General features: G+C 54.5%; 8 protein-coding genes across 8 annotated transcripts; 3 read left to right on the top strand and 5 right to left on the bottom strand.

Moving 5' to 3' along the window:
• Positions 1 to 223: 223 nt before the first annotated feature.
• Positions 224 to 1,888, top strand: KRP23_13347 (Serine carboxypeptidase ctsa-4.1; the record flags this gene model as incomplete). Its single annotated transcript, XM_067884045.1, has 1 exon — positions 224 to 1,888. The coding sequence occupies one exon, from the start codon at positions 224 to 226 to the stop codon at positions 1,886 to 1,888; it is 1,665 nt and encodes a 554-aa protein (XP_067738666.1).
• On the bottom strand, positions 1,421 to 1,945 carry KRP23_13346 (uncharacterized protein; the record flags this gene model as incomplete). Its single annotated transcript, XM_067895993.1, has 1 exon — positions 1,421 to 1,945. One exon carries the CDS (start codon positions 1,943 to 1,945, stop codon positions 1,421 to 1,423), a length of 525 nt encoding a protein of 174 aa, XP_067738665.1.
• Positions 1,946 to 8,019: 6,074 nt separating this feature from the next.
• KRP23_13345 (uncharacterized protein) lies at positions 8,020 to 8,307 on the top strand (the record flags this gene model as incomplete). The annotated part of the gene is made up of 1 exon (XM_067884043.1): positions 8,020 to 8,307. One exon carries the CDS (start codon positions 8,020 to 8,022, stop codon positions 8,305 to 8,307), a length of 288 nt encoding a protein of 95 aa, XP_067738664.1.
• Positions 8,308 to 9,049: 742 nt separating this feature from the next.
• KRP23_13344 (uncharacterized protein) lies at positions 9,050 to 9,982 on the bottom strand (the record flags this gene model as incomplete). The annotated part of the gene is made up of 3 exons (XM_067884042.1): positions 9,050 to 9,156; positions 9,227 to 9,468; positions 9,666 to 9,982. The coding sequence occupies 3 exons, from the start codon at positions 9,980 to 9,982 to the stop codon at positions 9,050 to 9,052; spliced, it is 666 nt and encodes a 221-aa protein (XP_067738663.1).
• A 664-nt stretch (positions 9,983 to 10,646) lies between these two features.
• Positions 10,647 to 11,009, bottom strand: KRP23_13343 (uncharacterized protein; the record flags this gene model as incomplete). The annotated part of the gene is made up of 1 exon (XM_067884041.1): positions 10,647 to 11,009. The coding sequence occupies one exon, from the start codon at positions 11,007 to 11,009 to the stop codon at positions 10,647 to 10,649; it is 363 nt and encodes a 120-aa protein (XP_067738662.1).
• Positions 11,010 to 11,652: 643 nt separating this feature from the next.
• Positions 11,653 to 11,916, bottom strand: KRP23_13342 (uncharacterized protein; the record flags this gene model as incomplete). Its single annotated transcript, XM_067884040.1, has 1 exon — positions 11,653 to 11,916. One exon carries the CDS (start codon positions 11,914 to 11,916, stop codon positions 11,653 to 11,655), a length of 264 nt encoding a protein of 87 aa, XP_067738661.1.
• Positions 11,917 to 14,596: 2,680 nt separating this feature from the next.
• Positions 14,597 to 16,066, bottom strand: KRP23_13341 (uncharacterized protein; the record flags this gene model as incomplete). Its single annotated transcript, XM_067884039.1, has 3 exons — positions 14,597 to 14,639; positions 14,707 to 14,786; positions 15,743 to 16,066. 3 exons carry the CDS (start codon positions 16,064 to 16,066, stop codon positions 14,597 to 14,599), a joined length of 447 nt encoding a protein of 148 aa, XP_067738660.1.
• Positions 16,067 to 18,880: 2,814 nt separating this feature from the next.
• Positions 18,881 to 25,898, top strand: KRP23_13340 (uncharacterized protein; the record flags this gene model as incomplete). Its single annotated transcript, XM_067884038.1, has 2 exons — positions 18,881 to 25,813; positions 25,884 to 25,898. The coding sequence occupies 2 exons, from the start codon at positions 18,881 to 18,883 to the stop codon at positions 25,896 to 25,898; spliced, it is 6,948 nt and encodes a 2,315-aa protein (XP_067738659.1).
• Positions 25,899 to 26,175: the final 277 nt, after the last annotated feature.

The following is a 26,175-nucleotide window of genomic DNA, read 5'->3' as shown; positions in this document are numbered from 1 at the left end:
TTTCAAGGGAAGCTCGTCAATGTTGGTTGCGAGTTCGGTTCATGATTGGGGTTTACGTGGCTCTGAACGGACGAGTCACAATCGCAAAACAGCTTGCGTCCACTGAGTGGATCCACTCGCCGTTACGGGCGGACGCCCCCTTATTTCGAGCAAAATGCACATTCTTCACTCTTGAATTTTGCCTCCGCCGCCGCATCGATCGCCACTTGCTTCGAGCCTCGCAATGAAGCTCTCCATCGCGATCGCAACGCTCGGAGCGATGCTCTTCGCGTCTCCTGCCGCAGCACACGACGTCCATCGCGTCGGAGACCTTCCCGGTCTCAAGCAGCAGGACGTGCCCTTCAAGCACTTTGCCGGCCAGCTGCACCTGCCCACGCCCACGGAGGAGAAGATGTTCTACTGGTACACGCAGTCGCGCCGCTCGCCCGAGACCGACCCCATTGTGCTCTGGCTCAACGGTGGCCCGGGCTGCGCGTCGTCCGAGGGTTTTTTCACGGAAAACGGACCGTTTGTCGCCAAGCGCAACGGCACGGTCGGGCTCAATCCGTACGGCTGGAACGCTCGCGCCAATGTGGTGTGGGTGGACTCGCCCTCGGGTGTCGGCTTCAGCCAGCCACTGCAAGCTGCCACCGGCTACTATAACGACGATGTCGTGGCGGACCGACTTCGGCTCTTCCTCCGCGAGTTCTTCGACACGTACCCGGAGCTGCAGGGCCGTGAGTTCTACGTGACGGGCGAGAGCTACGCCGGCATGTATATCCCGTTCTTAGTGGAGCGACTGGTGGACGACCCGCTCGAGGGCTTGAACCTCAAGGGTTTCGCCATTGGCAACCCGCTCACAGACATGGAGATCGACGGCAACGCCTACATGGACTACTACTACTCGCACGCGCTCATTTCGCGCGGAGACTACTTCACGCTTCTCGACTACTGCGAGCACGACGTGGCACAGTGCATGTTTACGGACGTTAACTGCACGACGCACTGTGAAGAGGCTGTCCTGAAAGCGCACGAGGCGGCGGACACGGGCGAGTTCAACCACTACTACATCTACGGCGACGTGTGCCACATGAAGAACAACCAGCGTGATGCACTGCACTCGCACCTGTTCCAGAAGGCTGGTCCGAAGATCCAGACGCACCGCGGAGTTGTCGGTCCGTGCGCAGGTGACTTCACGGTTGCTCTGCTGAACAGACTGGACGTGCAGCAGGCTCTGCACATTGAGGGCGAGCTGCCCATGAAGTGGGAGGAGTGCCAGTCGTTCATCTCGCACAACTTCGACCGCACATTCTCGTCGCTCGACAAGTACCGCAAGCTACTGGGCAATGACCTGGAGGTCCTCATCTACAGCGGCGACGCTGACTCGGTCGTGAACTTCATCGGCACCCAGCGCTGGATCACGGAGGACGCCGGACTTGCACTAAAGCCAGCGTCGCCTTGGCGTGCGTGGCTCGGGCCGGACGACCAAATCGCTGGCTACCAGCAGCGCTTTGAGCTTGGTCTCACTTTCAAGACCGTCAAGGGTGCGGGTCACATGGTCCCTGCTGTGCGTCCGCTGCACGGCCTGCATCTCTTTGACTGCTTCCTGTTCGGCGACGACAAGTGCACGGCCATCACTTACCCGAGCGACCCGTTCGAGCGTGAGGCGGCTGGAGGTGTGCTCGATTCCGCCAGCAAGAAACCTGACCAAGAGGAGCACCGTGATGCTGCCTTGGCACAGCAGACCAGTGACACCGTCTCGCAGGCAAGCACCTCTTCTGATGCTGCGTCGGGCCCAACCGTGTCGCTCTTCGTAGGCTGCGCCTTCCTCATGCTGGTGGCCACGGTGTACGCGCACCGTCGCCGTCGCCAGGACGGGCAGCATCGTCAACAATACCAGCCAATCTAGACACCTCAACGAAGGCTGTACGAACACTGAGGTCAACCATTGTAATACATCATTCATTGCTTCCTCCTTTAACGATGTGTGAGCTGCATCAGATAACACTGGTCTACTTCTTCGTTACAGTCCTATATTGTGTAAAGCAACGTACCGCAAAATAGGTACAGTATTGTGCGTTCTACTTGAATTTTCCTTGCGCGGTTCTTTGAGTCAACCACGCCCTACCTCTTCAAAAGCATATTATAATATTTAGCGAAGGTTTTATGTACGATACACAACAAAAAACGGCAACGAGAGCTTCGAAGGCAACATGGTCGACACCGGAGAAGCGGATCGAGACGCTGTAGCCACTGACCCAGTTTGGTGAGCCCAGACTCCGTGCATGGAGTTCAGGAGTGAACTCTAGCACCGTGGGGGCCGTCTGTTTGGAAAGGCTACCGAACAGACGATCCCGGGGATGGGTTTAGACGCACCGCGCGAGACATATTAAATAGAGTATATTGGTTATTATACTGTAAGTCAAGTGTCGAGTGTAGTCTACGGTACTGCGATCATATGATTGGTAAAGGAGCCAACAGGAGATTGGCTCCTGCCTCCTCTTTGATCGAGGCAAATATCTGTGCGATGAGGAATGGAAGCAGGTCAGGAAGCGAGGACGGTTGCCCTCACTTCCGCTTTTGCTTCGGACTGAGCACGTCTGTAAGGTAGCAATAGGATAGCGGTATAACTCTCAATAAAGTCAATTGAGAAAGCAAAAGAGGTTCATTCACTTTAACATTTCAAGTGTGGGTACAAGTGATCATGGCCAACAACTCGACAAGCGGCTTGTTTGACAGGCTCGTCTTCCCAATGGACACTAACCAGTTTGGGGTGTGGAAGGATCTGATCGTCGGTCACCTGCGACAGAAAAGTGAAGCGATGCACCGCGAGGCCATCGTCAAGGGCCTAGCCGAGCCAGCTTTTGGGTTCGAGGATTTGCTGCGAACCAACTGCAAAATCCCTCGTCCGATGGACGACGGCGATGAAGAGGCGCAGAGAGCGTACCGGTTTCAGCAAGTGACGCTTGGCGACCAAGATGCGTACATTCGGGCCCTGCTGAGTCAGACTCTGCCCCGTTCGTACCTGGAGTCGCTGCGCTCGTCGTTCAACGACAATACGCTGTATGTCGCATGGCAGCGACTGGATACAGTGTACGGGGATTCGAACGCCCAAGGAATGGCCAAGTTACTTGCAAGATTCGATGCCGCCCTGGCTATGGACTTCAAGTCTGTGGGCGAGCTCATCTTGTGCGTCAAGGAGGCGCGTAATCGGATCAACCGTCAGTCGCGGGACGCACTGAATGGCGTCACCGTGATCCCAAATCAGTACGCGGCGATGAAGGTTCTGTCGCTGTTCCCAAGCCAATACTGGGGAAACCATGTGGGGTCAGCAGCGGGACGTTTCACCTGGACAGGGTGGAGTCGTTGTCGCGCAACGTGTTCATGGAGAAGAGCCGCAGCCAAATTGAGGCGATGCAGTCTACGGCTATGCCCGCAAATCATGCGAGGGCTAGCCAGCATCTGGGCAAGCGCAAGGCGCGGAACACCGACCGCAGGATTGAAGATTGCTTCTACTGTGATGGCAAGTACAACAAGGACGGTCTCTTCCACATGAAGCGCGACTGTCCCAATATGTTAGAAGACCGTAGCCTCGGTTTGATGCGCTCAAAAATATACGTGAAGGGTTCGCGTGTGGCTGTCCCGCCCAGGACCGTGGGAGTTGCCCATGCCAGAGGAACGAAAAAGGGCGCAAAGAAGAAGGCCAGGACGGTCCGTGCGGGGATTCCCGTGGACGTGGCGCTACTGCAGCCAATCAGCAAGCCCAAGCGCGTCGCCGCTGCTCTAGCCAAGCAGGCAGAGCCTGGCCCAAGTCGCAGCGACACACTGTTGCCGGAACAAGCCAAGGCGGACGAGGATGCGCTGATGCTGTCCCCTCCCCCAACCCCTGGATCGCCGGTGGTGTCGGATACGCCGCTCAGTGACGACGACGACGTCGACGAGTTTGCGACGGGCCACCTTCTGGTCCTTGCTGGAAAAGTGACGGAAGCTTCCAGCAGCATCGCGAAAGCCTCTGCGAACATCGAAAAGACGGTGAGAGTTTTGTACCCTGAGCTGATGGAAAGTGATATGGCTGACGTGGCGTGTTCTGATTGGGTGTTAGACTCAGGGTGCGGCTACGGTTTAACCGCTGACGCGTCGCTGTTTGTGCGCAAACAGCCCAGACAAGAGTTTAGGTTTACGTTCGGAGAAGGCAGTAAACTAAGCAATAAACACGTTGACTCTGTTCTACTCTATTTTTTGGGCCCTGGTCGTTCCGGTTTGATAACATGGCACTAGTACCGAAAGCCAAAGCTAATATATTGAGTGAGTATTGGCTAAAGAAGACAGGTTATCAAATTGTGGAGAGTACTAGAGGTGGGTACAAATTTGTCCTCTGGAAACACGAGCTGGCTTTTGTGGCTATTGCAGTCAATGGAGCCTACTATATACAGGCTCGTACACTGAGAGACAGGCAGATTTACTGCTCTGCTATAAAAGCAAGGCCTATCATGCGCCTTAGGATGGCAGGGCACACTCAGGTCAAAGCAGCCTTCATGGAGTGGCATGTAAAATTAGGACACCTCGACAGAGATAAGTTAATTGAGGTGATGAGTGGTAACCTGATACCAGGTCTACCTAGCTTTAGTAGGGTGGCACTCACGAAGATACCATTCTTCTGCCACACATGCACAGAAATGAAAATGCGCAGGATGAGCTACAGGAATATGGTTGGTCTAGAGACAATCAGCCCATTAGTACCATTCATATGGATGTTAATGGACCTATGACGACACTGAGAGTATACGGTGCAGTACACTCTATCAGATACTTTCTCAGTATCATTGATGATCAGACATCATGGCGTTGGACATATGTACTTCGAAAGAAACGGAGGTACAGATAAAAGTCAAAGAGCTACTGACACAACTAGAAAGAGAGGGAAAGTTTACAATAAGGCGCATCAGATCAGATGGCGGCACGGAATTTGTAAATTCAGCGCTAAAAACATTCTGCACAGGAAAAGAAATAACGTTTCAGACCTCTAATCCATAAAGTCCAGAAGAAAATGGAGCGGCAGAGAGAGACCATCAATCTAAGGTGGGAAAAGTACGCTGTGCCCTCCGGGATGCAAACATGGCAGCCAAATGGTGGCCAGAGGCGCTCAAATAAATGACCTACGTGCAAACCTGCACCCCCATGAGTCGCCTAAAGAACAGGACACCGTATGAATTAGTAAAAGGGGCACACCCGAACAAAAAGACACTCCAGGTATGGGGTTGCGTGTGCTTTGCCTACGTGCCTGCAGCTGTCCGAAATGACAAGAAGCTGGCAGCGCGAGCAATCAAGTGCAGATTTCTCGGTATCTCTGAAGATACCAAAGGGTTTAGGCTGCTGGATATACACAGCAACACGTTCATGGTTGCTAGATCAGTAACGTTTGACACAGAAACTGTTCAAACATAATTGCACGGTCGTTTGGAAAAGAACCGGAGAAACTGACACCGGATGAGCTTATAGACGTTGACTCTCTGGAAAAAGAACCAACCAGCGAGATAGTAGCACAAGATGCATCGAGAGCAACACCAAATCCAGCAGTATTACTTGAAGCAGTGGGAGTCAAACGCAAAGCAAAGGGGCTAACTGGAGCAGTGGGAGTCTAGGGTCGACCACGGAGAAATATGGGCTTCGTGAGGTGATACAAACCCGGCCACAGCGGACCCGGAAAACTCCGACAAGATACACGGACTGTCAGTGTTTTCAAACACATATCGATAAAGAGATTGCGGTGGACCAAATTGGAAATAGTCTATCAGTCCCCAAAAATCTGAAAGAAGCCCTTACGGGTACTTACAGAAAACAGTGGCGACAAGCACTGGATTTAGAATATCAGTCGCTACTCGAGAACGGAACGTGGAAGCTAACTCGCTTACCACCTGGTCAAAGGCACTACCGTATCATTGGGTTCTTGCTGTAAAGTATAATGCGGACGGGACTATATAACGATTCAAAGCACGATTAGTCGCACAAGGGAATCATCAAGTGTATGGTGTGAATTGTGATGATGTATACGCACCTGTGGCCCGTTTTGAGTCACTACGGCTCGTCTTAGCCATTGGAACCATATTGAATTGTCATATCAACCAAATGGATGTTAGCACGGCATTCCTTAATGGGTCTATGGAAGAAGAACAGAAGGTGTATATTCATCAACCTCCAGGCTACAAATTAGCGGATCATGAAAGACTGGTCTGTGAGCTCAAAAAGGGCATCTATGGGTTAAAGCAAGCCCCTAAGATCTGGTATGGAGTCCTTCACAGATTTTTCACCGGTCTTGGTTTTGTCCGATGCAACAAAGAGTATTGCATCTATGTTCAAAAAGTGGGAGAGCATTGGGTAATCGTGGTTGTCTATGGTGATGACCTTACAATCATGTCTCGTGATATGGGACTGATCAATAAGCTAAAAAGGAATCTCTCGGCGAGATTCAAGATGAAAGATCTAGGAGACATCCATTATATCTTAAAGATGGAGGTCCGAAGAAACCGAAAGCAAAAGACTATGACAATCTCACAGCACAAGTACGTAGAGGAGCTACTGAGAAAGTTCAATATGGAAAAGACTGCACCGGTTTCAACACCACAGATCAAAAGTGTCGAGCTAGAGCCAGAGACAGAGATGCCAGCTCAACAAATAGCAGCCCAGGAATTTGACTATCGAGGGCTTGTCGGGTCACTACAGTATCTAGTTAGAGGAACCAGACCAGACATTGCAAACGCAGTCAGAGAACTGAGCAAGTTTTTGTCGTGCTACAATGAGACGCACTGGGAGGCGGCTAGGCGTGTACTCAAATACTTGAAAGGGATGCCGACGTACGGTCTCCTTCTTGATAGGAAATCGAGAGCGGTGACGTATGAAGTGTACACAGACGCAAGGTTCGCGTGTCAACCCAAAGAACGTAAGTCGGTTACTGGGTTTGTGATCACGATGGCCGGGACCAGTATATCATGGTGTAGCAGCAAACAGGCATCAGTATCGCTTTCGACCACTGAGGCAGATCTCATTGCACTAAGCGAAGGCGCAAAGGAAAGCGAGTGGTTATGGTACCTGCTGTGAGAAATGGAATTTCCTCAGGAACAATCAGTACAAGTATGGTGTCATAGCAAGTCAGCCATCAGTACGGTAAAGAATGCAAGCAACCATAAAGCAACAAAACACATTCAAATAGGATACTTGTTTACAAGGGATCTCGTAGAAGAGGAAAGGTTAGATATACACTACTGTCGAACGGATGATGTGGCAGCGGATATTCTAACAAAGGCTCTACCAACTGATCAGTTCACAAAGTTGAGAGAACTAATTGGGGTCAAAGACCTAAAGACATCAAACGCCACTTAGTGGGAGTGTTGAGCCCAGACTCCATGCATGGAGTTCAGGAGTACCGTGGGGGCCGTCTGTTCGGAAAGGCTACCGAACAGACGATCCCGGGGATGGGTTTAGACGCACCGCGCGAGACATATTAAATAGAGTATATTGGTTATTATACTGTAAGTCAAGTGTCGAGTGTAGTCTACGGTACTGCGATCATATGATTGGTAAAGGAGCCAACAGGAGATTGGCTCCTGCCTCCTCTTTGATCGAGGCAAATATCTGTGCGATGAGGAATGGAAGCAGGTCAGGAAGCGAGGACGGTTGCCCTCACTTCCGCTTTTGCTTCGGACTGAGCACGTCTGTAAGGTAGCAATAGGATAGCGGTATAACTCTCAATAAAGTCAATTGAGAAAGCAAAAGAGGTTCATTCACCATCGTCCAGATGACCTGCTACCGCCCAGACGTGACGGAGCTACGAGTTGGCGAGCGGCGTTAGTACGAGTTCAGCGAGGGCCCGTACCAGCAGCTGAACTCGTTGTCCAGTGTCTCCGGTGGTTACAAGAGCGTGGTCGACCGCCACGTGAAGGACGGGTGCTCCGTGTTGGGTCTGTGGTACCACGGACTGCCGAGCGCCTGGACGCACGAGCAAGTGGTGGCGTTCGCAGACAACAGAGCGAGCTGGAACGAACCATGCAGGACTGGAGGCGCGCGGACACCCGCCGGCTGTTGGTACAGGAGGACCGCGGAGAGAACAAGGCCGACGACAAGCACAGCGTATGCGGCTACATGAGCGAGGACGAAGACGTGCACAAGTTCGGCTCGAATGAGGTCATGCGGTATACTTCAACGAATCTTGAGGACGAGGACCACCCGCACGGCGATGGAGAGGACGGTCAAGGATCGGGCGAGTGGAAGGACAACGTTAGGTGCTGTAGGATCTACTGTTCGCACTCGTATCACCCAAATACACGGACGTGACAGCCTGTGGGTTGCTTTACTTGGTTTTGGATGCCAACGTCTTCGTGCTGCGGCCTTGTGAGTGCATCACTGAGTGGCAGACAAAGCTGGGAGCAAATGCTTTATGGATTCAATAAATGCTACTATCGATACGTTTGTCTTCGCGATACACATACTCATTGCCAACATACATGTCTTCCGGCTGGTCCTAGCTAGCTTGGTCGCTTGGTCAGCAACGTCGTTCGTCAACGATCGAGTCGACATTGGCGTCATCAGGCAGCACGTCACGGAACAAGTCCATTCAGCGAGGCACATCACACGACAAAAGCCTCGGACGCAAGCACCGCAGCGAAGTAGAAGAGCAAGCGAGTGGACCATCCCAGTGGTCGACAGGGAGTAATGAGTCCCCATCGACCACTGCAAAAGCACACCACACTCGCACCTCATGCGAAGCACGCCAGCAGGCACAGCGTGAACGAGGGTAATGAGCCCCGATCAACTGAGTCTGCTGGCGCACTTAACGTGAGGCCTACAACGCCTCGGCAACTCCACGTCCACAAACCTTCGACGAAGAGCAGCGCACGACAGAGAGAAATGGGTCTCTGCGTCGCCACGGAGATAAATGAGGGTAATGGGCCTCCTCTCCGTGGTGCCACCACCGCTTCATGTTGCTTGTTCCTGTTGGTCCACCCGACAACGACAACGACGCCGTCGAACTTGCATTCGTGGTTCTCGCCACCAAGTTGCTTGAGCAGAATCGGCCTTAGCTGCTGCGGGAGAAAGGAGACCCGCGGCGCGCAGTTTCCAGACCTTCGAGCGTTGACATGCCGTAGATGAGCTCGCTGTCGCTGCGTAAACAGCTGCTTCCATCTGAAGTAGCAGGCGACGTCGAGACTACCGACGGACAGCGCTTGAGCGAGGCAGACCAGGACAATCATACACAACTCTCCAGCGACGATGACGTGGGCGATGCCTCTCTCGAACGTCGAACACCACGAGTTCACCGTCGTGGAGCTGTTGAAAATGGTGCTCTCCGCGCTCCGCCTCAGCTCCCGCGCCAACACCCGAGCCTCTGTCATGATTCTATTCTGCGCCTGCAGCTTCTTCTTGTAGCGGGCCAGCAGCGTCTCCACGTCCTGCTTCTCTTGCTCCACGAACAGCAGCCACTGCTCGAAGCTGTTGCTGGTGGCCACAGCCGTCCTCACTCTGTTCTTCAGCGCCTTGATCTTCCTGCGGCGCGTCTTGCTCTTCTCGCGGTACTTCGTCGCCTCGGCCTCTGCGAGCTCGTTGGTGAGTCGGTTCCAGCCGTCACTCCAGACCTGGTTGCGCCTGGCCCACTCGTTCTGTTTCGTCTCGAGGTGGTCCTGGAGCGCCGCAACCTCGCAGGCCAGCGCCTGGTGCATGCCCCCGAGGCCTTGGTCTGCGCCTCGATCTCTCGCTGCAGCTCGGCCGTCTGCTGCTCCTTCGCCAGCAGCGCGTTGCGCAGATCCACGTTGTCCTGCTCTAGCGCCACGTTGGCCTGCTCCAGCTCCCTCGCGTGCTGCTCCAGCTTCGAGTAGTCGTGCTTCAGGTGCGCTAGCACCTTGCGGTAGAACACGTCGTTCGTCATGATCCAGTTGTAGATGCCGTTCGCGTTCCGACGGGCCAGTCGACGATGCCGCTTGTGCTCCGCCTGTCCAGTTGGGAAATGCTGCATATCTGCCAAACTGGAGCTTTTGGGCGGGAAAACTGAGAAAGTGCGCCCACATCGTGAATTCAAACGTGCCAGCGCAAATAGCAGCTTCAACCTCGTACGCGTTGGTGCACCCGGGCGAGTCCTTCCGTAGCCAGTGGTGTATCTGCTAGAGACACTCCATGTAATGGGTCTGCTTAGACCCACTACTTAAGCTTACACGTGTGCGCACGTGTATGAGGAAGCGTAGGAGTAATTTACTTAAGTTCAGTATACTTGTATCCGCAAGTATACTTAAACCTAGATAAAGGAACCGAACGATAGCTTTGGTGCCAAATGAGAACTGTATTGATTGTAAATAGGGTTTCCTCCTAAAACTGATATTTCTAATGAGAGGTTCTGCCATTGGATGGCTGGCAGAACCCCTATCTATTGAATGACTCTCATTGGTAGAAAGGTGTTACTTTCTACCAGTCATATGCTTTTGCTATGAATGTGGACCACCCTGTGGAGTGGTCAACCTGAATGTGTCCATTAGTGCATGTTACACTAAGGTAGGAGGTGAACCGAATGTGTAGCCCGCTACACTCCACCGTTTTGGACGTCGGAGGCCAAACGTGCACGACGCTCGCGGAGGGCCCACCATTTGATGGCGACCTCCTTCGACTTGCTGAGCTCGGGACGGTCTTCACACGGGACTGCCGAAGGGCTTGAAGCACTTGGGCCCAGTAGTAGTCGCCACTCTTGACTTCGCGGCATGTGGCTGCGTACAACGTCCACAGCTCCCCGCTTGAGCACTTTGCTGGGGCTGAAACTCCCCCAGGTTGAACAACAGCTTCCAGAACCAGTTGCGCTTGGCAGTCTTGGCAGCCGCCGGCATCATCGCCTTCAGGTTGGTAGCTGATACCCCTGGGTTGCAAGCCACAGCGATGACGTCGTTAACACCATTCGCCTCGAAGAGCGGAGAGAGTTCCATTGTGAACAACACATTGCACAGCTTGGAGGGGTTGTACGTGTGCACCTGGCTGTAGTCGTTCTCGCTGCAATTCATTGTGGCTCCTCGAGCTGCGGCTGCGGAGGTTGTTGCCCACGTTGTCGCGAGCGCGGTGCATCTTGCGCTGATGAGTGATGTTTGTGCCCTCGGACAACGGACAGTTGCTGCTTCAGAACCATCGCCACGTCCTTCGAGACGTCGAACACCTGTCCTACTGCGGCTGCCTGCTCTATTCGGTGCGTGATAGCACCCTCAATTTGGATGTCTTCATGAGCTCTGTCCGTGACCGGCGCGAACATGCGCATCACTCGTCGAAATTGAGCAGCGACGTCGACGCACACGTACGCGTCTTCACGCTCGCCGCCGAAGACAGAATCGTCCGCTGCAATGGTCTTCGTTGCTTCATGGATTGTCCATCGTGGCGAAGTATTTCAGAATATAGTCTTCGATCTCGCCCTGATCGTGAATTAGCAGCTCAGTCCGCTCGGACTTCTCATCACTAAATGGGAAGTGCTTGTTTAGTCTCTCCACCCTCGTCGAAACCTTGCTCGTCCTGGATCCTTCAAACTCTTCAAAGCACTGATCTTCTTTGGCCGACGAATTCTAGCAGATAGCCTTGCAGATTCCTGCTGTGTTTTGCGTCGCAGCCTCCATCACACCCTCTTCCTTTTTGCGCTTGGTAGATGCAGTCCTGGGCGCTCTATCCTAACAGCACCAACTCCTGCACTTCCTTGAAAAACACGCGTCTCCAGGGCTTGTGTGGCGAATGCAGTGACGTGACCCAGAGCGGGTCACAGTGCGCCTTGTGCACGAACTCGGCCACTTCCTCGCACTCCTGCAACGCGACGGGCTCCGTGTGCAGCGGCTTCCCGATGCCCTTCATCTCTGTCCGATATTGCTTCCCGTACCTGTACAAATGCTTCCTGGACTTGGCGGCTTCCTCTACGTCCACGAGCACGAGCATCCGGTTGGAGATGTTGGCTCTGGCCGCCAGGTTCTCCACCACCTCCAGGTACTGGCGCAGGCTCAGTACAATCTCTCTACAACATCAGCGGGCTGCTCACTATAGCACCCTCTGTATCCGTGTCCAACAGCTTCGTGCTTGTTCACGACCGTATTCCTTCGCCACCAAGCAAACTAGTGAAGAACGCTCCGAGTTCACTAACCGTGGGACTGCTCGACGTAAGGCTGGTGAGTACAAGCACCGTAGTGCTTGTCGAACGCGGGGACGTCCGCACCCAGACGACTCACATAAAAGTTGGCAAAGCATAACTCACAGCAACGTCAGAGCCTTCTGCAAGCCAACCGCCCTGTGTATGCCTGACACGAGCGGGCGGTTCCAGGCGATAGTGATGAGATCCACCTGCAGCAGCGGTGCCTATGTGGGGTTCATGCAGCAGGAAGTCGAAGCGGTGAATGCTCAGATACACCCTCTGCTTGGAGGTCGGTGTCAGGCCACCAAAGCTTTGGAATCGACCTCCATAAATAGTGTTGTGCCCACTCACAAGCAGTGATGTGGGCACATAAAAAATAGAAAAGGAATGCCCACACATTGCGGAGTGCAGACGCATCCGATGCATGGGCAATGTCACACTTTAATAGTGTATGGACGCGTAGAATGTAGACAATCAAAGCAATGAGTTGTAGTAGCATGTATGAACTATGTAGTAAGTTGTGCAGGCTCTCCGAAGTGAATGCATGTACCAATACACACGCCAAAGAATTACCCACTTACCTGAGGATCTGAACAACGCCAACCCACAATCAATACAACCGAGCTGAAAAGTTACACTGTATGTAGCAAGCTTGTTTAACTGATGGTTTAGGAAGCGCAGCGCCAGCACGCGGAGCACCGCGATGAAGATGAACACGTAGCCGAAGTTGCGCCACGTCTCCGAGTATGGAAGCCGAACACCGAGCCCACGTACTCCTTCACCGTGATGTGGTCGATCGAGACCGGCAGGCCCGTCACCGACTGGCAACCGAGCTGCGAGCCCACGTCCTCGTACGCCTGCGTGCTCCCGTTTCACGTAGGGCCCACGTCGCACTGGCCAAACACCAGCGAGCCCAATATGGACAACGGGTACCTCTGCGGCGTGATGGCGTACAGCCACTTGTAGCCGCTCGGAATCGCGTTGGCCGGCGAGTTGAAACCCATGGACAAGAAGAAGATCGAGTTCATCAAGACGCCGAAAGATGGTCGCCACCTCCACGCTGGGCAGCGCGTACGCCAGGAATTGGCCCATGTACGTCTGCAGCAGGATCAGCAGCGACACGTTCAGCCAGTACAGCAGCGCCGTGCCGAAGCCTGTGAAGCCCACCATGACGAACCACACGAACGTGAAGATGAGGCAGGTCGCGATCACGTACGGGATCTCCGCCAACGTCGAGACCACAAAGTACCACCGCGCTGTCGATCTCGTGCGAGGAGCGCGAGTCGTTCTACCGCGAGCGGATGGCGCACGATATCGGCAGCACGCTGTTGAACGACACGAATTGGTTGACCAGCGTCGTCATACACACCACGCCCACGTCGCCGTTGATGCCCTGGTACGTCTGGTAGTCGCCGTCCAGGAACAGCAGACCAAACGCCAGCGCCAGCAGCAGCGTCGCGTCAGATTGTACGACGGTCTGCGCCAGTACATTCTCATGAAGCGGCCCACCAGGAACTGCGCCTGCGTCCACGAGCTCGCCGCACGCTTCTTCGTGAACACCATCTCCGGTAGTCGGGCAACGGAATCGTCACGCCATCCTGCACCAGGTTCGCGTCCAGGACGCGCTTCTCTTCGCTGCTCTGGAACGCCACCACGAAGTCCGTCGAGCCGGCCGCGTGGCCCACGCCAGCGCCGATCACCTCCAGTATCCACGTCGTCGGGTTGTAGCCCTTCTGCAGCGGGGCCACACCAGGGATCGACTCGAAGTACTCCATCAGCTTGCGGCACTTGTCGCCCACCTCCCCTACGAACATGGTCTCGCCGCCGCGCTTGAGCAGAAGCAGGTTGCCAAACAGGTAGAACACCTCCGTCGCCGACTGCTGGATCGTGCACACGATCGTGCGGCCGCTGTCCGCCACCTTGCGGACGCCATCCTGGATCAGCTTGGCCGACCGCGCGTCCAGGCCGCTCATCGGCTCGTCCAGGAAGATCACCCTGGGCTGCCCAGCAAACTCCACAACGATCATCAGCCGCTTCATCTGCTCCACCAAGCTGCCGCGGATGATCTGGTCCGCGATGCCGTGCATGTCCAGCAGGTCTAGCACCTCATCCACCGAGTCGTACTTCTTGCTGCCGGGCACGCTGCTGTTCTGGCGTGGGACGCGCTGAACGTGAACGCCTCGCGGAACGTCGACGCCTCCGAGCGCACGTCCATCTGCTCGCAGTAACCCATGCAGCGGCGGATAGATAGGTCGTTCGCCTCGTAGCCGTTCAGCATGATCTTGCCCTTGATGGTGCCGCCAGGCTTGCGGCCGGCGATCACGTCCAACAGCGTCGTATTGCCGGCGCCCGTCGAGCCCATCAAAGCCGTCACGGATCCGGGCTGCAGCAGCGTACGCAGGCAGCGATCCCGACGCATTAAAAGCCACGGCCATGCACGGGGTTGGCGTGGACCTTGAGCGTGCGCTCTTACTCGCTCGTCTCAAAGTCCTAGACCATGACGGTGGCGTCCTCGCTGCCCGAGACGGGCTCGCTGAAGTGGAGAAAAGAGAACCAAATCAAAACTGGATTAAATGAAGAAATATTGAAAGCGGGCTTACCAGCTTGGCTCTAACGACGCGATCGTTTGCGACTTTGCAGCTGTGATTCCAAAGCTCGCAGCGTTGGTGTCCGCCGTCGCCTGGACCGGCGAGAAGGATCCGTTGTCTGCACTCAGTCATTTCCTTCCTCACCTGCATCTTGAACGCCCTGCGCTGGCGACTGATCAGCGGTGATCCCCCAGCATCATCGCCCTCCGGAGAGAGCTGCACTCCGGACGCTTCCTCTGAAAAAGCAAAACTAACTGTGGAAGCGGCCGAGCTTGCGGGGCTTGGGGGCGGCGGTGTCACGGTGTAATCGTACCTATCCGTGCTGGACGTATTACGGATCACTTCGCGAATTATGCTATTTTTGTATACCTGTCGATACAGCCCTGGACAGATTCCGGACCACCTAGCTTTACTATTGAGTTTTGTATGCCACGTTACCGATAATCTTCTTCATCATGACATCCAAAGGCAGCGGGTATATACCAGCATCCGAAAACCCTTCTTAGCGTTGTCAGCGCAGCAGGCTTCAATCAAAGGAGTGGACGCAATGCCAGCAATATCATCCTTGATTGGCAGTTTTCCTCCATTTTGGATAGGAAATCGCGCAGTCTCATAGCGGCGCTTGAACACTTCGAACACTGCCACACCAAGGGGCTGAAGAAAATGGGATGTGTGGGCAGGCAACACGAAGACGTGGACGTCCTTCTCCATTCCGTAATTCACAGCATCAAGCTGGATGTGAGCAAAGTGACCGTCGAGAACAAGTAGCTGGGATCGCTCCGGTGACAGCAAGCTCACGAACCACTTAAACCAATAGAGAAGCAGCTTTCCGTTGATGTTGGAGCTGTCGCTCGCCGCGCAGCGCGCCGATTCTTTAGCCTTATCCATCCACTGATGTTTCCTTCTCGCGCCCATGAAAATGTAAAGCGGCGGCGTTCTTTCACCCGCTGCATTCACACACGCCATAATGCTGACGTTTTCACGGTCGGCAGCGCTGAACGTTAGCTCGTAGCTCTTTTGGGCAGATAACCCGCACACGGCCTCGCACTTGAGGGCAAATGCCCGTCTCATCGCAGTTCCAGATGCGATTGGGCTTGTCCAACAGATCCAGCTTCTTCAGGACGCGCTGGAGGTTATTGAAGTAGTGCGAGACGACATCGGCTGTGGAAGCTGAAGCACGGTCAATGTCCAAAAGCTGAGCAGTGCGAGGTGACAAGTCAGAGTGTTTGGCAAGCCAGCGCTGAATGAATTTGTCGTTAGGAAAGACATCAGTCAAAGGCCGCGTCCCCGTCGTCTCCGCTTCCACTTGGAGCATGCCGCGCAGCTCTTCAAACCCCACGCACATTCCATGCAGCACGCGGTAGCGCACCATCTCGACGACGCCTCGGTCAGCGCCTTCAGTAATGTAGACCAGCCGAGGCCCTGTGCGAGCTTCGATCGGTACACGTTCGTTGATGCGCTGGTGAAGAGGCCCACGAGAGACGCCGTAAGCCTTGACGGCCTTGCGCTCACTCAAGCCGCCAGCGACAGTGGCAATAGCAGCCTCCCACGTACCTTGGGCATTGAGGGAGTTTTGGGGAGCTGTTGTGACGTCAAAATAGATCTGAAGAAAGCGTGGTGGTGGTGGAGGGGGGGGGGGTCGAAAGCTGGCTCTCTCCTCTTACTTTTTGCGCGATTTTCAGCGCCCAAAGACTATTATTGGTGGCAGTTCGTGATGATCGCTGAAGTGGTGCTTTTTGCTTATTGGCTTGAATTTGTATGTGAGGCAAGTGGTCCGAAATATGTCCTGGTCCGAAATATGTCCGGCACGGATATAGGGATCTTCCGCATCTTCTCTGTCATTCACGGCTGCTGGCTTCGGCTCCGTATCCACAGCTTCAGATTCAGATGACGTGCCATCCGAATCTTCGGCAGCATGAACATGATTTGGCCGCACAAAGCGCTGTGTGTACATGCTAATGCCGGGACATGTGACACCAGCTTGGATACATGCGCAAATTATATGGCAGCACAGACCGTGCTTGCGGCTGCAAGGACATGAGCACGCTCTGCTCCGTGTGTCCACGATCCAGCCGCCATTCGGCATGCCCTCGATCTGCATGCGGCGTGCGTTCACAGAGCGCACATTGTGAGCTACAAGCTTCTTTTCAGCTGCCGTGAGCTGTAGAGGCTTGTGGTCGACCCTGTACATATCAGCTGCAACCGATCCGACTACACGAAAACGATGCACCAAAAAGCATCCCCGGCTATACAGCAGCCGGTACAGGCTCGAGAATCGCTCAGAGGCGGTGGCCACGAAGCAGAACGAAACGTCGCGGTTCAGAAACGAGAGCCGGGCCCCGTTGATTTCGAAGCAGCTCGCTGGGGGTAGCCGGGCCGCCGGGGCACTGAATCTTCAGAACTTTGTGGTACTGCTCCAGCGGGTTGTTAGTCGCTGCGTACCCTCTCGGCGTACGAAAAGCTTGCCAGCGGTTGAACCGAACGTTGGTTATCCACATCTTCGTGATATGGTTGGTTAACTTACGCGCCGGAGTGCCCTGCCCGTAAGTCTGCCATTTCGTAAGAACTCGATCTTTCGAATCCGAAAAATCCACCTCACTAGCGTAGTGCAAATCGTACAAGTCAGCAAATATAACAGCTGAATCGGCATGAGGAACTTTCATCGCTTGTGAGTATTTCCACATATTTTGCATGACGTGAAACCAGCACATTAGCACCACTGAGCGCGGCAATTCCGACACACACGCGTTGAATTGGGCCTTGTCGGCATCCATCATCACAAATTGCGGTGTGAATTCAACACCGCATGTATCCATGCACACCCGTCGCAGGTAGCGGATGCACCAGCCGATGTCGATGGCTCTCTTTTGCGCTGTGCAATAGAACACCAGCGGAAAAAAATGGCCAGAACGATCGGAATATCTAAACGCAAACACGACGTAGCCGTTGATGAGCATGTTGTGTGTACTATCTACGTACAGAGTCGTCGTGCTGTCCGGTCGGCTCTGCACAGCAACATAATCTCGGACGAGGCGTAAACAGGTCATGCCAACTCGCAGAGGATAGGCCGAGGATCCATCACCGAGATGGGAATCCAGGTAACCTGATTCATCTGGTGTCGTCTGCGAGTCGCACAGAATCACCATCTCGGTGTCGGCGTGTGACGCAACGTTGACCTGATCGTAGAGTCGACCATCGCACAGAGCAATTAGCGGTGCCATAGAGTCCTTGGGATTCGTGCGTCTCCAATTCTTGACGAAATCCGCCACCTGCGTGGATTTAGGCGCAGGACCAGCCATGGACTGCTCGTCGACAAGCGCACACAAGACGGTGTGCAGCCTTGCAGCAGTCGCTTTATCTCCACCACTAAGGCTGCTGATAATATAGTATTTCATCCCCTGTGTGAATTGTCGCTCGACTGGCGTCGGAGGGTCGTTTATGTCCATCACATGATCGCCTTGCTGGAATACCTCACACGCACTAGACGAAAGGCACAGCTTGAACTTGTAGCAGCAAGGACAGGGCGGAGGTGGCCCGGAAAAGCCAACGTTGAGACGTTTTTGCTGCTTCTTGCAGCGCTCGGAGCGACAAGGAACCATCTGGGACCGCATTGTGTGCGAGCAGCGATGTAGATCGTAGTCACGGTCGAGTAAATGGTTGAAAGTACATCCAACTTGAGTACTTTTATCGACAGCATGTGTAGGCATCGAGGTCCTGAACTCTTCCGAGGTGTCGGTGGTTGTAGCTCGCCAAATCCTTGTCCATGGTGGACGTTGACGCGCTGAAGTGGAGTCCTCGGCACCGGAATCTTGGTCGCTGAGCTCCAATATCCCACCGGATTCGCCGACGATGATATCATTGCGTGAAGACATCTTGGCCGCACGTGAGAGCAATCCTGGGAGCCGACTGTGATGACAACTGCAGTGCTATCGTTTATAAAAAAACAAGTTTAACATGTTGAAGTTCTATTTTGGTGGTCATGCACCTTTCCTTTGGTGGCTGCACCCCTTTTGTTCGGTGGTCGTGCCTGTTTTTTGTATGGGTGCTCCTGGCACCAAAAAATTTGGCTCACTCCTCTGCTTGCTGCAATAGGCGAGGTGTGGGTGGGGAACATAATGTGTGGACCACACCCTTGCTGTAGACCACATCTAGTCCAAAGTGAGTTCTAGAGCAACAGCCACAACAAATGGCGCGCACTAGCTCCGAGCCGCCGTTCCGCACCAGCTCCGACGTCTTGTCGTGGCTGCGTCGCTGGCGCCGCGAGGAGCTGCCCGTGGCGCGCGTTCTCGACTGCGTCCGCTCTGCATCGGGTGTGGTGCCTCTGGGCGGGCGCGTGGGGGGATCAGACGGCGCGACTCCCCCGGCGACGCCCAAGAACTCGGCGTTGACGCTGTTCTCGGCCGGAAACGACGCGCAATCCGGCGTTCAATCGGCGCCGGAGCAAGACGACAAGACGCGGTGGACCCTGCTGACCTCGAGCTGCCAGCTGCCGGCTTCATGCGGCGCCCAGGAGCTGCGAAAGGCGCTGGAGACGCTGCAGCCGCAGGAAAAGGACGACGACAAGCTGGATCTGGAGGCAATTAGGGGGAAATTCTTCCAGCAGAGAAGGAACTTCTTCGCCGTGAGGATCGAGCTGCTGCGCGTCGCCAGGAACCCGGAGCATCCCAACGCCCAGGCGGCGGCGGAGGCCGTGGACGAGCTGCTAAAGGAGGGTCTGCGAGACGCGCTGCTGGATGAGGTACATGGTCGCCAGTTCTGCCAGCCGCCCAGGCTCGCGGGCGTGGGCACGGCGGAACGCAAAGCGCTCGTGGCTTGGGAGCTGCAGTTCCTGGAGGAGGAGGCACTGCTGAGAGAGCTGCTGCTGCTGACTCTGGTGGCCTCCAGGGAGAGGGCCACGCTGGACTGTGCTGTGAAGATGGCCAAGACGGTGCATACCTGGGAAACCAGAGTGTTTGACGAGGTCTTGAGCAGCAGCACGCTGGCGCTCCCTGCTGCTCAGGAAGCGGCGAGGAAGTTGACCCAGGTGGGAGTGCTGGTGGCGCTGAGACTGTTGTATACTGCAGGTGCAGTGCAGGATCACAGAGCGCTGCAACAAGCTACAACAAGCTTCTTCTTGACGGAGCTGTGTGGAGTTTCGGAAGCAACGGGGGATGTGGATGTGGGACCGTCGCCTGTGCCGGGAGTGCTGCTTCTGGCGTGGGCGGCGCTCTTGGGACGGCAGTATCGTCAAGTTGCTGAGGCCAGCCAGACGGAAGAAGCAAAGGAGATGGAGACCATTTTGCAGCACACATTGGCAGCTGCAGAGAAGCTGCACAGCTTTCACTTCTTGAACGCGCTGCTGCGCTCGTTGGTGTTCAACAATCACGCAGACACGGACAACGTGGAAAGCGAGCCATTCTTGCAGCCGTTGAGCCTCCATGCAAAGACGCTGTGGGCGTTACCCAATGTGGCTTCCTCCGCGGGACTGCGTGGTGTAAATACGGCTCAGTTGCAGTACCAAAGCAACTCCGACAGCGCTCCCATCTTTCAGCACGTGGTAGCAGCATTTTTGGACGACATGCTGTCGTCCTTGGGCTACATGGATAACCTTGAAGGCGCGCAACAGCTTCATGCTATGGTGAAATTCGTGCTGCCTGCTCTTTCTAGCACAATTGTGGCCCGGCAGATTCTTGGAATTGAAGCTGAGGATAGCAGCATGACCGACGTTGCTGTAAGCGGAAGAAATGATGCACTTCGCGAGCTACTGACGAAGACTCGGGCGTACTTACCGCATAGCTTGCTGACGTGTGTCCAAATGCTTACGGCCCTCTGCTGTAATTACAAAGGTGTTTCGTCACCAGTCGTGCTTCGTCAGGTACTCAAGTATTTCAACAAACCGCGTGCAGGGCTGGAAGAGCACATGATCAGACGCACTGGCATTGTCCGTCAATTGCCGCCGGAAGAATATTTTAGTGTGACTGCCGGCGAGATTGAGCGAGTTCAGTGCACGCGCTCGTTCGCCTATGAGGATGGAGAGGATCGGCTGGCGGTACCTGCAGGAACTATCGGCACGGTCTGGCGCTCTACTGATGGAGTACAGGTTGAGTGGCTCCTTGCAGACACGGAAGGCAAAAATGAGCCATCGCTGTGGGATTTGCTGACGCTTAGCGCAGACAGCTTTGTGGCTGGACTTCAGTCTGGTTCGTTTGCTGACCTCCATCGTACGGACGCAGAAGATGCATCTGTGCTCGCGGCGTTCTTCGAATTCATCGTGCAGCTAGGTCAGCAACATGATGGCGGACAGTTCGATCTCGGGGAACTCGAGCGGCGGTGGGGAGAGGCGAGATTGCGTCGGTGGTGGATGGACCGCCGGCTTCCGTCGCCGGAAGTGCATGTGAATCAGCTTGTGAGGCAGCAGATTGCACTGCCAATGCTACTTTCAGCGTCAAGGGAGAATCTGGTGTCCTGGGGTATCCGGGATCGGTACACACGAGAACTGATTCTGGTGCAGCTTGGTAGTGGTGATAGTATTGCGTATGCAAACACCGTGACTGACGGCAGCATCGATTCATTTGGTGTGGATGGAGGCACCCACTTGCTCCGGCTACTCTTGGGTGTACTGGACGGCTTTGTGCATGCTGGAGCTAACGACAACGCGATGATGGATGGCGAGAGCGCCTGGTCCACGGCTCGTCTTCATTTGGTCGCTGCTTCTTTCCTTGCGCTTTCGACGCTGTTGGCGACTACTACTGGTGTGGATCTTTTGATGCGTTCGTCTGTTGGTGGCGGCCAAGAAGAATGTGTGAACCTGATCGTAAAAAGCGCAAAAAAACTGTTCGAATTGCAGGAACGATTGGTTGGCGAGTACCCGGTCGTTTTAGCGACGCATGAAATCTTCTTGAGTGTGGTTCGATGGTTTCTTTCAAAAGAGGCACAAACCCTTGCCGACTCATTTGGGGAGGGCTCAGTGGGGTCTCAAGCATTTATCGCGATGGAAAGACTTTGGTTTGTTGGCGCGACAGAGTTTGCGATCGAAGTGTTGTCCACACACGAGAGCTGGAAGTTTACATCTACTAGCGAGCGATGTGAGGTCAAGGAACGCTGCTTCCGTTTGCTGTTTGTCCTTGTCCTCCCACGCAAGTACGTGAGTGAGCGGAATGACATGATCCCAGCGTTCGAGAAGGCGCTGCGCGAGACACTGTCCACGGATATGTCACTGCTTATGAAGCTCTTGCGATCGTCGTGTGCGGTACTATCGCCAATGGAAGGTCACGTGGGCCACTGGAATAGTATCGCGACGACAGACAATGATGCTAATGATGCATCAAGTTCTGGCGAGGAGGACAGCAACGGCCACTTCCCATTGGTCTACGAGACTGAGTTTGACAGTGGTGGCGTCAACCTTGTGCAACTCGAGGCGCTTGTCACGACCTGTTTGCGCTTGCTAGAGTTGCTTGTTGCAAATCGAACAAGCTCGGTGGATGCACAAACCGTCCGAAAGCTTTTGCTGACGCCGATCGATGACGGTGGTCCCAAAAAACGCAAGTCCTTGACGATTGTTACGCTCTGTGGTGGATATCTCGACTACTCTGTGGAAAAGGCACCCGGAATTGCGTACTGGTCTCTACTGATCTTGCAGCACGCTGCTGTCGTATTGGACTACCGACAGGAACGAGAGAGTCGTGGTCTCTCCTCAATGCACTCCCTGGTCGCTCTCTTCCACGGGAACCAAGATCTTCCTCTTGTGCGTGGCATGTTCGCGCGTCTGCTACGAGTATCATCGCCTCATCACCTAGCATTGCGCAAGGAGGTTATTGAGATGTTAACATTGTGCTTGGAGCATCAGCCGGGGTTTCTCGCCCTTTTGCTCCTTGGCGATGATCGCAAGGAAAACAGCACGTCGGATGAAAGGTCTGAGGGGCCCCCGCTGCCCTTTGTGGCGTTGCTGGAACACTTCTTCGGGGCGTCGGAGCAGCTTCTGGAGCAGTCCTCCGACCTGTTCTGTGCTCTACTGACCTTCCTTGTGCAGGTTTGGAAGGGTGCCATTCACAATGGCCTTGCCGTGCACCTGAAAATTATGGCTGCTCTGCGCGAGCGTTCTACTTTTTGGCCGAATGTAACGCGGGCTCTCAAGATCCACATGCCGTTGGAATCAGTAGAGGAACGCGGGTTGCTTGATATAGAGCTGGCTGCTGTCACAGTTCAAGGCAGAGGCGGTGTTGGGAGTTCATCAGAGTCGTATACTGGCCGGTCAAGTGCGTATGGGTACTTAGCACGCGGTCTTATCCTTCAGCTGGTTGCGTACGAGTGGCACAACAGGGCTTCTAAGCAAAGCGACCATCCGTTAGTGGAAGTGTTGGACTCCTTCAGGAAGGAGGGGCTCTATTCGCACTGGTTGCGTACGTTCACTCGATTAGATTATTCGCCGGCGCAGCTGGAGCAATACGCGTCGTCAATTCGGCGTGCTTGCAGCTTGAACACGCCCACCGCGAATCTCCTGGGCGACATTCCGGTTGGCAACATCTCGCTGTACCTCGAAGGACTTATCTGTGATGCTAGCGCGCTTAAATGGCAACTCAGTGCGGGGGGAGATATTAAACTACAAGCTTCTCCGGCGGATGTTCGTGCGCTGAAGCTAGTTCAATGGAGCAATTTGCAGGCAGCCTTCCTGCATGCACAGCTCTTCTCTTTGACCAAGTGGAAAGTGTTTATGGAGCTATGCTGTCTGCAGGCGGGTGGCGGTTCTGAATCTCCCCTAGAGAAGGCGGCTGAACCTACGACCCCGAGGCGGCTTAAGCGAAAAGAGTCGATGATCTCGTCACCTCCTCGCAGCAGTGTGATGAACAGCACCGCAAGCTCAGGCAGCACTTCAAGATTGCGGGTAACGATGTCTGCATCCTCCGCGTCCAGCTCAGAGAGTGCGTTATCGTCATCGCGGTTCTCGGGTGATCGGACGTCCTTTGGAATGATTCAGGTGCTAGCTGATGTAATCAGAGCTAGAGTGGAACAGCATGAAAATCAGGACGAAGTGCTCGACTACTTCGTGCTGCTCCATCTGCAGGATCTTGTGCAGCTCTTGGTGTCGATGCTGCACCACCAGCTGTGTCTGGTGGTGCGCAAGACGCGCGACCCAAAGTTATCCCAGACGCGACAGCGCCTCGATGGATCTAGCGCCTCAGACCTTAAGCTTGACGCAGCCGCGACACTCCAGTTGCTCGGCGTCATCGAGAAGACGGCGAGCGCTGTACACGACTCGATGGGACGAATTGCACGCGAGGTGGAACTGGTACGGCTAGGATCCAATGACAGCGCGAAGTCTTCTTCGTCTGTTGATTTCACTGCGGTGCCGCTGATCGCTCGTCTGGTGACTGGCTTCGAGCAAAAGGTGGAGGTGGTAACCGATGGCTTGCACACATCGCTGTTCACTGCGGCATTACTGCTGGTGCGTCACTTGAGTAAAATCAGCCACCAGAGTCGCATTGGGGAAAGAGATTTCGAGATGGATGGCATTATGCCACCCAGGCCACTTCTGCAAGTGAAATTGATCGCGCACTGCATGAATGCTATCACACTGTGCGACAGCCGGTCGCAGCCTACTACCAGCACCCAATCTTTGTTCCAGTTAAGTTGGTGTCTGTTCCAGGAGGTCCTGGATAGCTTTAGCAGCGTTGATGCCCCACTCACGTCCAAACCTAAGCTGTGCATGGCCAATGCAGTGCAGCTCAACCCTTTCGTCAAGGAATTAGAGCACGACCGGCAAGGTATCGGTGCGCTCTTCCACTTGCTGGTGCAGCGTTTCCGCCCTTCTTCGTACAGTAAGGAGGTGGCTACGAGACAAGAGGAGGCATGCCAAGTGTTGCGTGGTTTGGCTGCCGTCGTGTGGAACCCAGAAAACGCTGAGCTGTGTCAGCGTGTAATGCTGAACAACGGCAGTTCTCGTTCATCGTCTCGTCTGCGATTGCTATCGATGCTGGCAACCCAGTTGCTGCCGCTGCTCCAAGCTCAGATGGAACGTGAAGAGGCTACTAGCAGCTTGCGGGGCTACGTGGTATCAGCAAGTGACGAGATGGAGACTGAAGATAAGGGTCTGGATCGCTCGTTGGCACACCGCATGTGGTGCCTTGTGCTAGACTTTGTGGGGGGCTTGCTCCGTTTACAGGTTGAAGCAACTGGCGCAAACTTTGATGATGCGGACGTATGGGACTTTATGTCACATGCTGAAGCACTACTGCTTGCTGCAGTCGAGCCAACAACGTGCCAGCGCCTGACGCGCGCCGTTATCTCAGAGCACCAAGCACTTCTTCGCCTGCTGAGCGCCCTGAGTGGAAATGCGTCTCGGCGGAAGCGTTGGCGTCAAGCGTTCCCTTCGAACAGTGTTGTTCTCATGGAACAGAGCCGCCAGTTGCTTCGTCGTGCGTGCGTGCTGTTGGGCAGCTCGTCAGCGGAGATCAGCCGCCTTCGCAAGGAGAAGTCTCAGAAGCAAAAGGCGACCAAATCGCCAAGCAGCAAATCGCTTGTGAGCTTTGGCGTCAGCTTAACCCCGAAATCACCGCGATCGCCCCGATCGCCGTCAGCCTTCACGTATGCGCACCAAACACTGCTACATGATCATTTGCAGGCAGTCCGAGACGTTGAGAAGCGGAAGCTCACCGATTTCCACCGCGAAATGGAAACCCAACTGGTGGAGATTGTGCGACTGGCGAGTTTATTGCTGACTAAATGGACAGGCTCGCTTACCGACCGCGACGCCATTCTTGTTGTGGACGGCGTGCGATACGTGGATGAAGAGCAGCTTATGCCCTTACTCGCATTTATACCGGCTAGTGAGGCGCGCACTATGAACAGCAGCCCCGGCTTGGGCCACCTGACTCTCGCGATGGACTTCATGCTTGATCAGCTCGTGGCAAGCGAAGACGAATCGCAGGCGAGAAAACCGATGGCTGTGTTAGCGAGCGCTATTGATGTCTGCGCATTGCTTTTTCTGAAGACGTATTTGCTCCATGCTGAGCAGTACGAGCTCGTCAAGCGCGACCGCGACGAGCTCAGCAAGTTCTTCCGCCAGTTCAGTGGGCGGCTAAGCGGGGACGACAGTGGGGCTAGTGTAGCCGTCGATGCTCAGTTGATCCAGCACATTGGCAAGGTATGCAGCTGAGATGGTAGTTTTCACCAAGTTGGTGGCATGATACTGACTGCGTGAATGGTTTGTACAGATCATTGCGGGGTGATGAGGGTACGAAGTCGACATGACATAGCGTCAGGCAAGCAACGTAGATGCATGCTGCCTGTCTTAAATGGAGGTAAATACTACATGTAACCAGCAGATTTCCTTCTTGGGCAGCCTGACTTTGACATCGCTGGCGTGACGTACTACAATAGTCGTCAAGAATGATGATACGGTACCGAAGTACTGAAGTAGCAGAGAAGCGAAAAGTGTGGGTTTTGGGAAATTAACTCAAGGATGCAGCTGTACTAACACTGGACAAAACTCATGCAGGACACGTC

This window comes from Phytophthora ramorum (assembly GCF_020800215.1).
Source record: "Phytophthora ramorum isolate Pr-102 chromosome Unknown Phyram_PR-102_s0017, whole genome shotgun sequence".
Classification (NCBI taxonomy): Eukaryota; Oomycota; class Peronosporomycetes; order Peronosporales; family Peronosporaceae; genus Phytophthora; species Phytophthora ramorum.
This window is presented reverse-complemented; position numbering and strand designations above follow the sequence as displayed.